This window comes from Chrysemys picta, chromosome 16, assembly GCF_011386835.1.
Source record: "Chrysemys picta bellii isolate R12L10 chromosome 16, ASM1138683v2, whole genome shotgun sequence".
NCBI classification, from domain to species: domain Eukaryota; kingdom Metazoa; phylum Chordata; order Testudines; family Emydidae; genus Chrysemys; species Chrysemys picta.
In genome coordinates, this window is record NC_088806.1 from 1,591,329 (window position 1) to 1,605,084 (window position 13,756).

General features: G+C 67.9%; 2 protein-coding genes across 7 annotated transcripts; one reads left to right on the forward strand and one right to left on the reverse strand.

Annotated features, from left to right (window-relative positions):
• Nucleotides 1-2,070: 2,070 nt before the first annotated feature.
• LOC135972167 (rhomboid-related protein 4-like) lies at nt 2,071-6,293 on the forward strand. Of its 3 annotated transcripts, XR_010593284.1 has the most exons (4): nt 2,071-3,144; nt 3,308-3,440; nt 3,687-3,860; nt 4,212-6,293. XR_010593284.1 is itself a non-coding variant. In XM_065570508.1 (3 exons), exons 1-3 carry the CDS (start codon nt 2,775-2,777, stop codon nt 3,787-3,789), a joined length of 606 nt encoding a protein of 201 aa, XP_065426580.1. In that variant the 5' UTR covers nt 2,071-2,774; the 3' UTR covers nt 3,790-6,293. The 3 variants fall into 3 exon arrangements, 1 of the variants encoding a protein (XP_065426580.1); XM_065570508.1 differs by having other exon boundaries at nt 3,687-6,293; XR_010593285.1 differs by lacking the exon at nt 3,308-3,440 and having other exon boundaries at nt 2,590-3,144.
• On the reverse strand, nt 6,254-13,665 carry LOC101945726 (arf-GAP domain and FG repeat-containing protein 2-like). Of its 4 annotated transcripts, none has more exons than XM_065570495.1 (12): nt 13,308-13,661; nt 12,220-12,313; nt 11,524-11,639; nt 11,107-11,236; nt 10,463-10,607; nt 9,787-9,900; nt 9,399-9,431; nt 8,895-8,982; nt 8,667-8,731; nt 8,490-8,573; nt 8,228-8,298; nt 6,254-7,772 (listed from the first exon to the last, which is right to left on the reverse strand). In XM_065570495.1, the coding sequence occupies exons 1-12, from the start codon at nt 13,499-13,501 to the stop codon at nt 7,713-7,715; spliced, it is 1,194 nt and encodes a 397-aa protein (XP_065426567.1). In that variant the 5' UTR covers nt 13,502-13,661; the 3' UTR covers nt 6,254-7,712. The 4 variants fall into 4 exon arrangements, with proteins under 4 accessions (XP_065426567.1, XP_065426568.1, XP_065426569.1 ...); XM_065570496.1 differs by having other exon boundaries at nt 8,895-8,979; nt 13,308-13,656; XM_065570497.1 differs by lacking the exon at nt 9,787-9,900 and having other exon boundaries at nt 13,308-13,665.
• Between the last annotated feature and the right edge of the window lie 91 nt (nt 13,666-13,756).

The following is a 13,756-nucleotide window of genomic DNA, read 5'->3' on the forward strand; positions in this document are numbered from 1 at the left end:
CCTCGCGTAACCAGCCGCCCTGCCCCAGAGGTGGGCGCATCTCAGCGCCGGGCGAGGGGTCCCTGGGTAACTGGCCGCCCCGCGCCAGAGGTGGGCGCGTCTCAGCGCCGGGCGAGGGGTCCCTGTGTAACCGGCCGCCCCGCCCCAAAGGTGGGCGCATCTCAGCACCGGGCGAGGGGTCCCCGGGTAACCGGCCGCCCCGCCCCAGAGGTGGGCGAATCTCAGCACCGGGCGAGGGGTCCCCGGGGAACCGGCCGCCCCGCCCCAGAGGTGGGCGCATCTCAGCGCCGGGCGAGGGGTCCCCGGGGAACCGGCCGCCCCGCCCCAGAGGTGGGCGCATCTCAGTGCCGGGCGAGGGGTCCCCCTCCCGTTCCTGGGACCCAGCCATGCGGTTCTGGTGTCTGGCGCCTCGGCCAATGGGGAGGTAGTGTTGGGCTCTGACGGAGGAATGTAGCCATCCCTCATCCAATCAGCTGCGGCCCTGGGGCTCCCTCCCCCCTTTAACCCCTTCCTCCCTGCTGCCCACTCTCTCTCACGCCCCCCGCACAACCTCCTCCCAGGGCCCAGGTGCCTGGGGTGTGTGTGTGTCTCCCCACTGCACGGGGTCCCCTGGTGTCTATGGGGTGTTGGGGGGGGCACTGAGTGTGGTCACCGTGTGCGGGGGGGGGGCGGGTGACTGAACAGCCATGAGTACACGACGGAGACATAAACCCAGCTCCCACCTGCCGCTCCGCCGGTGCCCCTCACTCCCGACCCGCAGCCCCTGCCAGCCCGGCCCTGCCCCCCCCCAGCTCTGCCGGTGCCCCTCACTCCCGACCCGCAGCCCCTGCCAGCCCTGCCCTGCCCCCCCCAGCCCTGCCGGTGCCCCTCACTGCCGACCCGCAGCCCCTGCCAGCCCTGCCCTGGGCCCCCCAGCTCTGCCGGTGCCCCTCACTCCCCACCCGCAGCCCCTGCCAGCCCTGCCCTGCCCCCTCCAGCTCTGCCGGTGCCCCTCACTCCCGACCCGCAGCCCCTGCCAGCCCGGCCCTGCCCCCCCAGCTCTGCCCGTGCCCCTCACTCCTGACCCGCAGCCCCTGCTAGCCCGGCCCTGCCCCCCCAGTGCCCCTAACTCCTGACCCGCAGCCCCTGCTAGCCCAGCCCTGCCCCCCCAGCTCTGCCGGTACCCCTCACTCCCGACCCGCAGCCCCTGCTAGCCCGGCCCTGCCCCCCCCAGCCCTGCCAGTGCCCCTCACTCCTGACCCGCAGCCCCCTGCCAACCCTGCCCCCCCCCCCAGCCCTGCCGGTGCCCCTCACTCCCGACCCGCAGCCCCTGCCAGCCCAGCCCTGCCCCCCCCAGCTCTGCCAGTGCCCCTCACTCCTGACCCACAGCCCCTGCTAGCCTGGCCCTGCCCCCCCCCCGCTCTGCTGGTGCCCCTCACTCCCGACCCGCAGCCCCTGCTAGCCCGGCCCTCCCCCCCCCCCGCTCTGCTGGTGCCCCTCACTCCCATCCCCAGTCAGGGACAGGCCTTGTGTTTCTTCAGGCCCCCTCCCCGGTGCGGGGGTGGGGGTTGTGGGCGGGTGTGTCTGTGTATCTATTGCACCAGATTCCCTGAACCCCTTATCTCAGCTCTCCAGAGTCTAACAGTCCTTGGTGTCAAGGTGCAATTTAAGGGCCTGAGGGTCAGCAATGGTGACCTGAGCCCAGCCAAGCTGGCAAGACGGCCTCCCAGGGGCTGCGGGTCAGGAGTGAGGGGCACCGGCAGAGCTGGGGGCTGCGGGTCGGGAGTGAGGGGCACCGGCAGAGCTGGGAGGGGCAGGACTGGGCTGGTGGGGGGGCTGCGGGTCAAGAGTGAGGGGCACCCATGGGGCTCCGTGCAGCGGGAGGGCTGGCGGGGAATTGTTTATAGTAAATAACGCAGCCCAGACGGGATGGGCTGAGCCTGGCTGGGTCGCGTGAGCCGCCCCGATAGCCATCGGCCACCAAGTCCTTGAACCAGCCGTAAACAGCCGTGGAGGTCATGGGGGAGGGGGGGCTGGAATCCTAAAGCAGGTGCCGGTGCCCCTCACTCCCGACCCGCAGCCCCTGCTAGCCCAGCCCTGCCCCCCCGAGCTCTGCCGGTGCCCCTCATTCCCGACCCACAGCCCCTGCTAGCCCAGCCCTGCCCCCCCCCCAGCTCTGCGGGTGCCCCTCACTCCCGACCTGCAGCCCCTGCCAGCCCAGCCCTGCCCGTCCCCAGCTCTGCTCTGCCGGCGCCCCTCACTCCCGACCCGCAGCCCCTGCCAGCCCAGCCCTGCCGGTGCCCCTCACTCCCGACCCGCAGCCCCTGCCAGCCCAGCCCTGCCCCCCCCCAGCTCTGCCGGTGCCCCTCACTCCCGACCCGCAGCCCCTGCCAGCCCAGCCCTGCCCCCCCCCCAGCTCTGCTGGTGCCCCTCACTCCCGACCTGGAATCCCTGCTAGCCCAGCCCCGAGTCCCGCCCGGCCCCGGCTCTCCGGGTTCACGGCAGGTCTTGACGCCGGTTTCTCAGAACGAGGTTTATTCTTAGCTCCCAGCGAGATAAACAATTCGGGGCGACGTATTCCCGGAGCCGCCCCCTCCCCTTCCCACAATCCCCTGACCCCCCCCCCCCCAGACATCAGCGGTGACCTCACAAGGGCTCTGCCCTGGCACCACTGCCCCCCCCCCACTGGTGAGCCTCTCTCTGCCCCCCAGCACTGCCCCCAATGCTACTTTCCTGCTCCCCCCAGCCCCAAGGACCCCCCTTACACCCTCCAGCCTGGCAGCCCCCCAGAGGGCATGTCTGCAGCCAGGCCGCCCCTCGCCACCCTCCTCCTAGTGGCCCTGAATGTGGGGCTCTACCTTCGCCCCCTGGGGTCCCCCGAAAAGACCTGCCTCAGCGTGCAGGGGGTCTGGGCTCTGGGCGAGTGGCAGCGCCTCCTGCTAGCTCCCTTCCACCACCTGGGCTGGGGCCACCTGGGGCTGAACATGGGGGCACTGCTGTGGCTGGGGGCAGGGCTGGAGGGGAGGGTGGGCAGCGCCCAAGCGGGCTGGATCCTGGGGGGCATGACGCTGCTGGGGGGGCTGGTCCATCTCGGGCTGAACGCGGGGCTGGCGGCCGTCCTGCGAGATCCCTGGCGCCGGGAACACTGCGCTGTGGGCTTCTCAGGTAGGGAGCCTAGGCCCAGCTGGGATGGGACCCAGGAGTCCTGGCTCCCAGCCCCCCCCTCCCCCGCTCTAACCCACCAGCCCCCACTCCCCTCCCAGAGCCGGGGAGAGAACCCAGGCGTCCTGCTTTACCTATCCGATCCGTGTCCCCCCCCCTTTTGCAGGGGTCATCTTCTCTCTGGAAGCCATGGAGGGTCTCCTAGCGCCTGTCACCATAGTAACCCTGGGCAGCGTCACCATAACCACCAAATGGCTCTGCCTGGCAGAGTGCTTCACCGTGACCCTCCTGTACCCCAGGTGGGCGCTAGGGGGCGCCATGGGGCAAAGAGCAGGATGGAGGGTTCAGCAGCGGGTGGGGCAGAGGGCGCTGTGGGGCAGGGCAGGGGGTGGGGGAGGAGGTGCTGTGGGGCAGGGCAGGGGGCTGTGAGGCAGGGGTTGCTGTGGGGCAGGGGGTGGGGTAGAGGACGCTGTGGGGCAAGGCAGGGGATTTGTGGGGCAGGGGCACTGCACTGCCCCACTCTAACCCCCACCTCTTCTCCGCAGCAGCTCCTTGACAGGCCACCTGTCTGGAATGCTGGTGGGCGTGGCTCTGGCTCTGGCGGCCACGCCCCTCGGCTTGGCCACGCCCCTCTCCATTCACTTATGATGGGACCACGACTCCAATGGCAGAACCGTCCCCACCCCACCGCCAGGGGGCGCCTGAATCCAAACCCACCCGTGAGTGACAGCACCGCTGGGAGCTCTGTTGGGGCAGGAGGCGGGGCAGGGCAGAGGGCGCTGTGGGGCAGGAGGTGGGGGGGTGGTGGTGGGTTAGAGCAACGGGGGGCTGGGAGCTTGGATGCCTGGGTTCTCTCCCCGGCTCTGGGAGGGGAGTGGGGGCTGGTGAGTACAGCAGGGGGGACTGGGAGCCAGGACTCCTGGATTCTCTGGGAGGGGAGGGGTGTGTGTATCTGTGACGCTGGGTGGCCCAGCAGGCCCCTTGCCCAGCCTGGGGGGGCCCGGTGCAGCAGAGGCTGGAGGGGAGCAGGTGCCCCCCACATCGAACAGCCCGTCTCTCTGTCCCCACAGGCCCAGCCAGAGCCGTCGGAGCTGCCAGCCCCCCAGCCCAGCCCCACGGCACCTGTTTGGTTCCCAGACCTGTTTTGTCAACCTGGGTCTGGTGCTGTTTGTAGGTAAACACGCCCGGCCTGCGACTGAGAGCCCCTCTGTTTCCACTGCACACAGCGGGTGCCTGCCCCACCCCAGGGTAAGGACTGGCTGGCTCAGGGGGGCGGGGAATGGGGCAGGGGCCTGTCACCTCTAGGGGCGCCGGCTCCCACCCGGCCCCAGGGCAGGGACTGGCTGGCTCAGGGGGGCAGGGAATGGGGCAGGGGCCTGTCCCCTCTAGGGAGCGCCAGCTCCCACCCGGCCCCAGGGCGGGGACTGGCTGGCTCAGGGGGGCAGGGAATGGGGCAGGGGCCTATCCCCTCTGGGGGGTGCTGGCTCCCACCCGTCCCCAGGGCGGGGACTGGCTGGCTCAGGGGGGCGGGGAATGGGGCAGGGGCCTGTCCCCTCTAGGGGCGCCGGCTCCCCCCCCGGCCCCAGGGCGGGGATTGGCTGGCTCAGGGGGGTGGGGAATGGGGCAGGGGCCTGTCCCCTCTAGGGGGCGCCGGCTCCCACCCGGCCCCAGGGCGGGGACTGGCTGGCTCAGGGGGGCGGGGAATGGGGCAGGGGCCTGTCCCCTCTAGGGGGCGCCGGCTTCCCCCCCGGCACCAGGGCAGGGACTGGCTGGCTCAGGGGGGCGGGGAATGGGCTGTCGCACGAGAGTGATCCCATGCGGGTGGGAGAGAGCCGGGCAGAGCAAACATCCCCTGTCGCCCCCTGACCCGGGGCCACCATGTGACACGCCCTGGCGCCACCTGCAGGCAGGGCAGCAATGCCCCGTGTGGCCACATGCATCGGTGTCGTGCAATGAACCACCAAGCGCGTGAGTGGTTGCTGGTGCCAGGCCCAGGGGCGGGCGTGGGGAAAGCAGTGGGGACCCGCTGGCATCACTCAGATAAGGCCAGCGCGCCTGAGATCAGGGTGCAAAGCGTGCTGATTGGCTGAGGGGGCCTGGGAGAGCACAAGAGAAAGCTCAAGTGGGCGTGTGGGAGGGGAAGTGTGTGAGAGTGCACTAGTATGCGAGGGCCAAGGCACAGGGAGAGCTTGCGAGAGGTGACGGGCACATGGGGCGGAGGAGACGTGCGAGGCATTGCAAACCTCCAGAGGCACTGCAAACCTCCAGAGGCACATGCGGGCAAGAGCATTTGTGCACGCTGAGTCGTGCAAGGGGAGAGAGCAGCAGCCAGGCTCACCAGAGAACGTGCGAGAGACGTGCAGTGGCAGCAGGCAGGGCTGGTGCAGAAGCACAAGATTGCAGCAGCGCTTGTGTAGGATCACAAGACACAGCAGGACACACCCTCACAAGCACCTGTGAGATGCAAGCTGCATGCGCACAACTGACCCTAAACACACGCAAGGGCAGGAGTGGGGGAGATGCTAAGCACGTGCCCACCCTGTCATGAAGCAAGGACATTTGTATGCACGCTCCCACACGCACAGGATTGCACGCGCTTGTGAGTGCATCAGTGCTCACATTCTTGGGGCCTAACAGCGCACGAGCGCATTAGCAGGCAAGCTCATTGCAGGCCACACAACTACATGCATGTGTGAGATCACAAGCACACTGCATTCACAATCACAGGCGGCCACAAAGGGTCAGAAGGGCATGCACGGGGTCACAAGCATGCTGCACGCAACATCACAAGTGCACATGCTGGATCACAAGCGCACTGCATGCAAAAGCAGAGGCGGATGCACAGGGTCACAAGCGCACTGCATGCAAAATCACAAGCGCACATGCCAGATCACAAGCGCATGATCACAAGCGCAACCGCCTGCGAAATCACAAGCGCACGCACAGAGTCTCAAATGGGGCCCAGCGCATTAGCGGGCCGCCCTCAGCCCGCCAGGCGCCGCTGGATTGGGAGTCACAGCCAGGGCGCCTGGGCAGGGGGCACAGAAGTGGGGGGTGCCAGGAGGGCTGGCAGGGGGCTCGGGTCCCCCCCCCCACAAAGGACGGCAGCCACAAAGGTCCAATATAGATTTTATAGAGCGATCTCGAGAGAACCATTTCCAGCGCCAAAAACATCTCTATATATTAAAAAGATCATTCACTTTTCTCTCAGAAAAATACTGCCAGCGCGGCCCCTTGTTCCGGGGGGGGGGGGACAGGGGACAAAGCATGGCCCCCCCACAACCAGGAGGGGGTGTGAAGCTGAGCGAGGGGATATTTGTCCAAAGCAGCAGTGGGGGGTGATCTCCCACGGGGGGGGGGGGGAATGCCCATTGGCAGCAGCATTTGGGGGCGTCCTGGGGATGGAGGGGCAGGAACAAGATCCCAAGAGGAGAGGAAACTGACAAAGAAATTAGCAAATGGTGGGGCAGGAGGGAGCCAGGACGCCTGGGTTCTCTCCCCGGCTCTGGGAGGGGAGTGGGGGCTGGTGGGTCAGAGCAGGAGGGGCTGGGAGCCAGGACGCCTAGGTTCTCTCCCCGGCTCTGGGAGGGGAGTGGGGGCTGGTGGATTAGAGCGGGGGGGCTGTGAGCCAGGACTCCTGGGTTCTCTCCCCAGCGCTTGCAGCAGAGGGGGGCTGCCCTCGGTGCAGGCCTGGTGTAGATCGGGGTCCCCCTCCCCGCTGAGTGCACGCCGTCAGGGGGGCAGTCCATGCTGGGGATGCTGTTTTGGGGCTGGAATCTGGGGCGCCCAGTGGCTACGGCTAGCCCCCCAATAGGGGAGGGGGCAGTAATTCGAGGGCCAGCAGCCCGTGAGGCAGAGCCGGGGGGGCTGAAGGCCGGGCCAGGTTCCTCCATCCCTGTCTCGGGAGTAGGGGGGCTGGAATGCAGGAGGCTGCGACGAAGCAACTGGCCAAGGATGGGGTGACAGCAGGGGGGAGGGGTAGTGAGGAGCCAGGACTCCTGGGTTCCACCCCACGAGGAGGGGCCGGGGCTGCACTGTTAGTGGGTCTGGGTGGGGAGAATCTCACTCAGGCAGAGCCTAGACCGGGGTGGGGTCAGAGCGGCTCAGAAGGGGACAGCCCAGCCCCCCAGGGCTCCCAGCCCCCCAGAGCAGAGCCCCCCAGGGCTCCCAGCCCCTCTTGCTTGGGAGGAGAAGCAGAGAGGGCTCCTCTTCCCAGCATGCATTGCTGCCCCACCTCCAGCTCCCCTGGGGTTCCCCTCTGGACCACAAGGCCCGGCAGAATCCCAAACCCCGCTTAAGAGCCAGCTAACCCCCGACCCACATTCCCGCCCCCTCCACTTTCCCAGCATGCCCTGCTGAAAAATCGCCACCGAGACTAGAAGTCCCAGAATGCCTCGGTGCTGGGCCCAGAACTGCTCTCCTCGGGGCCGGTTCCCTTAGAAGCCATTGCAGTAGTTAAAGCACGTGTTCCAGCCCATCCCCACGGCGTCAGGGCTGCACAGCCAGAAGCCGGCGCGGGGCGGGTGTGGGGATGGGCACTTCCAGCCCAGAGCAGCCGTCCGGGCACCTCGCTATAAGAAGGGGTTGGTGGCTGGATGCTTGATGACGAAGGGCGGGGACGGAGCTGCCGTCTGGGGGGACAAAGGGGGGTTAGGGAGACTGGGCACAGGCGGCAGCAGACAGACGGATGGCTGTAACTGCTCACACAGTCAGACACCAATGCCCATCGGATCCCCGACTCGTACCCCACAACCAGCCCAGACCCCAGGTCCAAGGCTGCTTGTCAGCCGGGCCCCACAGAGAGGGAGTGGGGCACCGCCCATGGGTGAATGGAGTCGACACAGGGGCCGAGGAATGCAGAAACCAGCAAGGAGGGCGCCACACTGTGTGGATGATGGGACAGATCTGATCTGGGTGACTGGGTGAGTCAGCAGAGCGGCTCTGCCCTAGGGAAACGATGCTGGGACCTGGCGCTCCAGCTTCGCTGTGGGGCTGTAGCCGGAACCCCCTGGAAAGCAGGGGAAGACGCCAAACGCCGGGAGGGCCCCACTGCAACCCGACCGGCTGGGAATGGGATGGTCCTCACCATGAAGGGATTGGTGGAGATCCCGACCGGCTGCCCCAACTGGGCTGCAGCAAACCCATCAAAACTGGAACCTGCAGGGGGAGAGACGAGCTGGCAGAGAACCCAGGAGTCCTGGCTCCCAGCCCCCGCTGCTCTGACCCACCAGCCCCTGATCCCCTCCCAGAGCTGGGGAGAGAACCCAGCCCCCCCACTCTAACCCACCAGCCCCCACTCCCGTCCCAGCGCCGGGGAGAGAACCCAGGCGTCCAGGGCGGGGGCTCACCTGGCACAGTGCCGTTGGGCTGGAAGGGGTTGGTGTTGGGCCGGGCGGGCGGGGCGGCAGGCGGGGCGAAGGGGTTGGCGTAGGCTGGAAGAGAGGGTGGCACGGGAGAGGTGGCTCATTGCTACTGGCTGCCGACGGGCGTTAGAGCCCCCCCGGGCCAAAGCAAAAGCCACCTACCCCCGTAGGCGGGCACGGGGCCGGGCGGGGGCAGGGCCGCCGGCTGGCTCAGGCTCCCGAAGAGGCTGCGGAGGAGAGAGACGGTGTTAGCCAATCAGAGTGGGCCACCCACAATGCACCTGGTTTCCCCACGGTCCTGAGCCAGGGGCCGACCAGTCTCCTGGGGTCCCCCTGCCCAGGGGCCACCGGGGGTGTGTGTGTGTGTGTCTCCGGAGAGGGAGTTAATACCTGCTGGGTGCTCCGCCCATGTCCGGGATCCCACTGCTAGGGTGGCTGGAGGGGGAGGCGCCGAAGCCGCTCACCTGAGCACCCCCTGCTGGCACAGAAGGGAACAGCGCAGTCACCCCCGCCAAGGCGCACACCCTCCCTCTGGGAGTCGGGGCAGTGGGTGCAGGTTGCCCCCAGGCTGACCCGGCCCCACTTCACCCATCACCTGGGAGAGGCCAGGGAGCAGCGCCGGCTCCCCCGGTGCCCATGCCAGGCACCGCTGCACTCTTCAGGGGAACATTATTTCTATATTCACTCCCAACTAAACTCAAATTGATTTTCCCTGTCCTGAGCCTGCAGCCAACTCCACATGCTGGGGAGAGAACCCAGGAGTCCAGGCTCCCGGCCCCACCGCTCTAACCCACCAGCCCCCACTGCCCTCCCAGAGCTGGGCAGAGAACCCAGGAGTCCTGGCTCCTAAGTCCCATATCCCAAGGGAGAAGCAAACCATGATCATTATCTCACCAAAGCTGTAACCGCCTGGGACTGTCCGACTGGCTGGAAACAGGAAGCAGAAAGCAAAGGATTAAAGCAAGAGAGATCCCAGGGGAGCCCCACCCTCCTCCCAGCTAGGGGGACCCCAGGACTTGGGAGCAGGGAATGGGGACAGTCCCCCAGAAATACCCACCCAAAGAGGGGCAGCAGGGGAAGATCCCCACATGGGGCAACCATTCACCCGCACATTCCCAGCTGAGATAGACTAATGGTTGGCCCATTCTCATGAGCCGGGGAGAGAACCCAGGAGTCCTGGCCGCACCCCTGCTCTAACCACTAGACTGCGTGTCGCTGCTCTCTGATGCAGCGTTCACGTCAAGGAAGGCCCGGGCAGCGGGCGGGGCAGGGGGAGCGTTACCTGCGGCTGTCGGCTGCGTGTGGAATGGCACCGACGCCCCCCCAAATGCCGACGCTACTGGGCTGCACCCAAAGGCATCAAAATTGGCAAAGGCAGCATGGGCTGGAGTCTGGCCTGGGAAGGACACAAGAGGTCAGCCAGCTCCCAGCCTGCACTACCCAGTATCACCACGTGAGGGCCTCGCTAGCTCAGCGCTCTATGGTCAGCCAGCTCCCAGCCTGCACTACCCAGTATCACCACATGGGGGCCTCGCTAGCTCAGCGCTCTATGGTCAGCCAGCTCCCAGCCTGCACTACCCAGTATCACCACGTGGGGGCCTCGCTAGCTCAGAGCTCTATGGTCAGCCAGCTCCCAGCCTGCACTACCCAGTATGACCACGTGGGGGCCTCGCTAGCTCAGTGCTCTATGGTCAGCCAGCTCCCAGCCTGCACTACCCAGTATCACCACGTGGGGGCCTCGCTAGCTCAGAGCTCTAATTGCCCAACTCCCAGACTGTACTATCGAGCATCACCGCATGGGGGGTGTCTCTCTAGCCGAGAGCTCTATGGTGTCTCCCAGTTTGCACTGCCCAGTATCACCACACGGAGGCGCCGCTCTAGCTGCTCACATTAGCGCTCTATGGCTGGCGCGGACAGGGAGCAGCTGGTCCTGTGGCTCCGCTGCCCCCCATACTTACCCGGGAAGGCAGGGAACATGGCGAAGGCGGGGGCCGGCTGGGGGGCGGCGAAAGGGTCCCCGCCTATATCCGCCAGGAGGTCCGTGCTGGCTTTCTTGGCCGGCTGGGAGGTGCGCTGGTGCGGCAGGCGGGGCTGGCCCAAGCTCTGAGAGACACAACTGGTAACAGGCCTGGGGCCATGGCGTCCTGGCTCCCACCTCCAACCCGCCCGCTCTAACCACCAGACCAGAGCCGGGGAGAAAACCCAGGAGTCCTGGCTCTCAGCTCCCCCGCTTTAACCACCAGCTCCCACTCCCCTCCCGGCGCCGGGGAGAGAACCCAGGAGTCCTGGCTCCCAACCCCCCCCCGTTCTAACCCACCAGCTCCCACTCCCCTCCCAGCGCCGGGGAGAGAACCCAGGAGTGCTGGCTCCCAGCCCCACCCCGTTCTAACCCAACAGCTCCCACTCCCCTCCCAGCGCCGGGGAGAGAACCCAGGAGTGCTGGCTCCCAGCCCCACCCCGTTCTAACCCAACAGCTCCCACTCCCCTCCCAGCGCCGGGGAGAGAACCCAGGAGTCCTGGCTCCCAGCCCCCCCCCGTTCTAACCCACCAGCTCCCACTCCCCTCCCAGAGTTGGGGAGAGAACCCAGGAGTCCTGACTTACCCGGCTGGATCCGGCAGCTGTGAGGAGCGCTCCTGAGTCCCCTAGAAGGGTCTGCTGGGGCTTCACCTCTGGGGTGGAGCTCTGGCTGGCCAGGGAGGTGGCTCCCCTGGCTTGATCCGACGAGACGTACCTGCAGGGGGAGCCAGAAAGACATATTGCCAGCACCAGCCACAGAGACAGCCACACCCGCTACCACGGTCAGAGAACCTTGGGGGCCTACAAAAATAGGATGACATCAGGATTGGAGCAGCCAGGACTCCTGGGTTCTCTTCCCGGCTCAAGTACGCCAAGGAGCAGGAACTGTGTCCCTCCACTGCACCCACGGGAGGGGCTGAAGGAGGGTGAGGCCCAGTTTGCGGGGAACCAGGGACAGCCCCCTCCCCTCCCGACCCCACTCGTCCGCCACTCCGCTTTTACCATCGCTTCTTCTCATATTTCTCCTGCAAGAACTCCTTCACTTTCTGCGGGTCCCTGGAGTCTGGGAGCAGCGACGTGCGGGGATCAAAGGAGCCCAGCCAAACCTTCCGGCAGGCCTAGAGCCAGCAAGGCTTTGTTAGACAAAGGAGGCAGAGCCAGGACTCCTGGGTTCTCTCCCCGGCTCTGGGAGGGGAGTGGGGGCGGGTGGGTCAGAGCAGGGGGGGCTGGGAGCCAGGACTCCTGGGTTCTCTCCCCAGCACTGGGAGGGGAGTGGGGGCGGGTGGGTCAGAGCAGGGGGGGCTGGGAGCCAGGACTCCTGGGTTCTCTCCCCAGCACTGGGAGGGGAGTGGGGGCTGGTGGGTTAGAGCAGGGGGGGCTGGGAGCCAGGACTCCTGGGTTCTCTCCCCGGCTCTGGGAGGGGAGGGGGGGCTGGTGGGTTAGAGCAGGGGGGGCTGGGAGCCAGGACTCCTGGGTTCTCTCCTGGCTCTGGGAGGGGAGTGGGGGCTGGTGGGTTAGAGCAGGGGGGGCTGGGAGCCAGGACTCCTGGGTTCTCTCCCCGGCTCTGGGAGGGGCGTGGGGGCTGGTGGCTTACAGAAGGGGGCCTGGGAGCCAGGACTCCTGGGTTCTATGTGCAGTGGGCTCTCAGCTCGGCACTGGCGTAACACAGAAAATCAAGGCCCGTCCCTGGCCTCTCACCTCATTGCCGTGGGCCTGCAGGAACAGCACCTCAGGCTCGGTGAAGGTGGTCATGGAAATGGATTTGACGCGGTGCGGGGGGTTCAGGCCCCGGCTGTAACAGAGACAAGGATTACGGCTCTGCCTTTCCCGCCGGCCCGAGGGGCCAGCAGGGCTCTGGGACTGGGAGGACCTGGCCAGACGCCCCCTCCCTGAGCCGGGGACAGAACCCAGGCGTCCTGGTTTCCAGGCCACGCACTCAAGGAGAATCAGGCCGAGGCCTGGGAAGTCCCAAGGCGCCCCGTGCCCCGGTCCTGCCCCCCTCGGCATCGCCCGCATTGCCCACTGCGTTAGGAGCCATTCAGCAGGTGAGCTGCAGCGCGGGGGCTGGGGGCGCCAGGGGGGCAGTGTGAGACCCCCCCATGGAGAAGGCAGGAGGATCGCCCCCCAGCAGGAGCCCCCCCGCCCCCCTGTGAGGTGGGATCAGATTGGCGCTGAGCTGAGGGTGGGACACGAAGCCCCGCCCCCTCCCAGCGCCCACAAACTGCCCGTGCAAACGAAGCCCCGCCCCCGATCAACCCGCGAACACGAAGCCCCGCCCCCACTGACAGCGGCCCCGAGCAGCGCGCGCGCGCAGCCCCGCCCCCTGCCTGTAGCTCCGCCCCCACTCAGAGCGCGCCCGTGCAGCCCGCGCCCGAAGCCCCGCCCCTACTCACAGCGCGCCCGTGCAGCCCGCGCGCCCGAAGTCCCGCCCCCACTCACAGCGCGCCCGAGCAGCCCGCGCGCGCAGCCCCGCCCCCACTCACAGCGCGCCCGAGCAGCCCGCGCGCGCAGCCCCGCCCCCACTCACAGCGCGCCCGAGCAGCCCGGCGCGCGAAGCCCCGCCCCCTGCCCGAAGCCCCGCCCCTACTCACAGCGCGCCCGAGCAGCCCGCGCGCGCAGCCCCGCCCCCACTCACAGCGCGCCCGAGCAGCCCGCGCGCGCGCGATTAGCCCCGCCCCCACTCACAGCGCGCCGGAGCAGCCCGGCGCGCGCAGCCCCGCCCCCACTCACAGCGCGCCCGAGCACACGAAGCCCCGCCCCCTGCCCGTAGCCCCGCCCCCACTCACAGCGCGCCCGAGCAGCCCGTGCACACGAAGCTGCCCAGCGTGATGTCCACGTAGGTGACGCCGCGCTGGCCGCACTCGAAGCAGAGGCGATTGCCGGGCCCGGAGCCCACGAGGTCCCTGACGCGGCGGGACCAGACCTCGGACTCCGCGTCTCGCGGGGCGCCGGGCTTCCTGCCTCCGGACCCGGCCGCCATCAGCCCCCGCCCCTCCCGCCTGCTGTCAGCGGGGCCGCGCCGCCCGAGCGCACTGCGCAGGCGCCAGCTCCCCTCTTCCGCGCCAAGGGCGTGCGCAGCCGTCCCACCCTCCGGTTCCGTTAGTCGCCAGTGCGCCTGCGCCGCGAACCCGCCCTCACTGGTTCGCCACAGCGCACGCTGTACCGCCCCGTTCGACTGCGCCTGCGTTTGACGGGTGGGGCGGCACGTGCCGCCATATTGCTTTGCTATTGCGCC

Excerpts from the sequence above, each read along its gene's own strand:
- LOC135972167 (XM_065570508.1), top strand. The coding sequence starts at position 2,775 with ATGTCTGCAGCCAGGCCGCCCCTCGCCACCCTCCTCCTAGTGGCCCTG. Across the intron at positions 3,145-3,307 it reads CTGCGCTGTGGGCTTCTCAG|GGGTCATCTTCTCTCTGGAA; the intron begins GTAGGGAGCCTA and ends CCCCTTTTGCAG. Across the intron at positions 3,441-3,686 it reads GTGACCCTCCTGTACCCCAG|CAGCTCCTTGACAGGCCACC; the intron begins GTGGGCGCTAGG and ends TCTTCTCCGCAG.
- LOC101945726 (XM_065570495.1), bottom strand. The coding sequence starts at position 13,501 with ATGGCGGCCGGGTCCGGAGGCAGGAAGCCCGGCGCCCCGCGAGACGCG. Across the intron at positions 10,608-11,106 it reads CAGCTGCCGGATCCAGCCGG|AGCTTGGGCCAGCCCCGCCT; the intron begins GTAAGTCAGGAC and ends TGTGTCTCTCAG. Across the intron at positions 8,299-8,489 it reads GCCCAACGGCACTGTGCCAG|GTTCCAGTTTTGATGGGTTT; the intron begins GTGAGCCCCCGC and ends CTCCCCCTGCAG.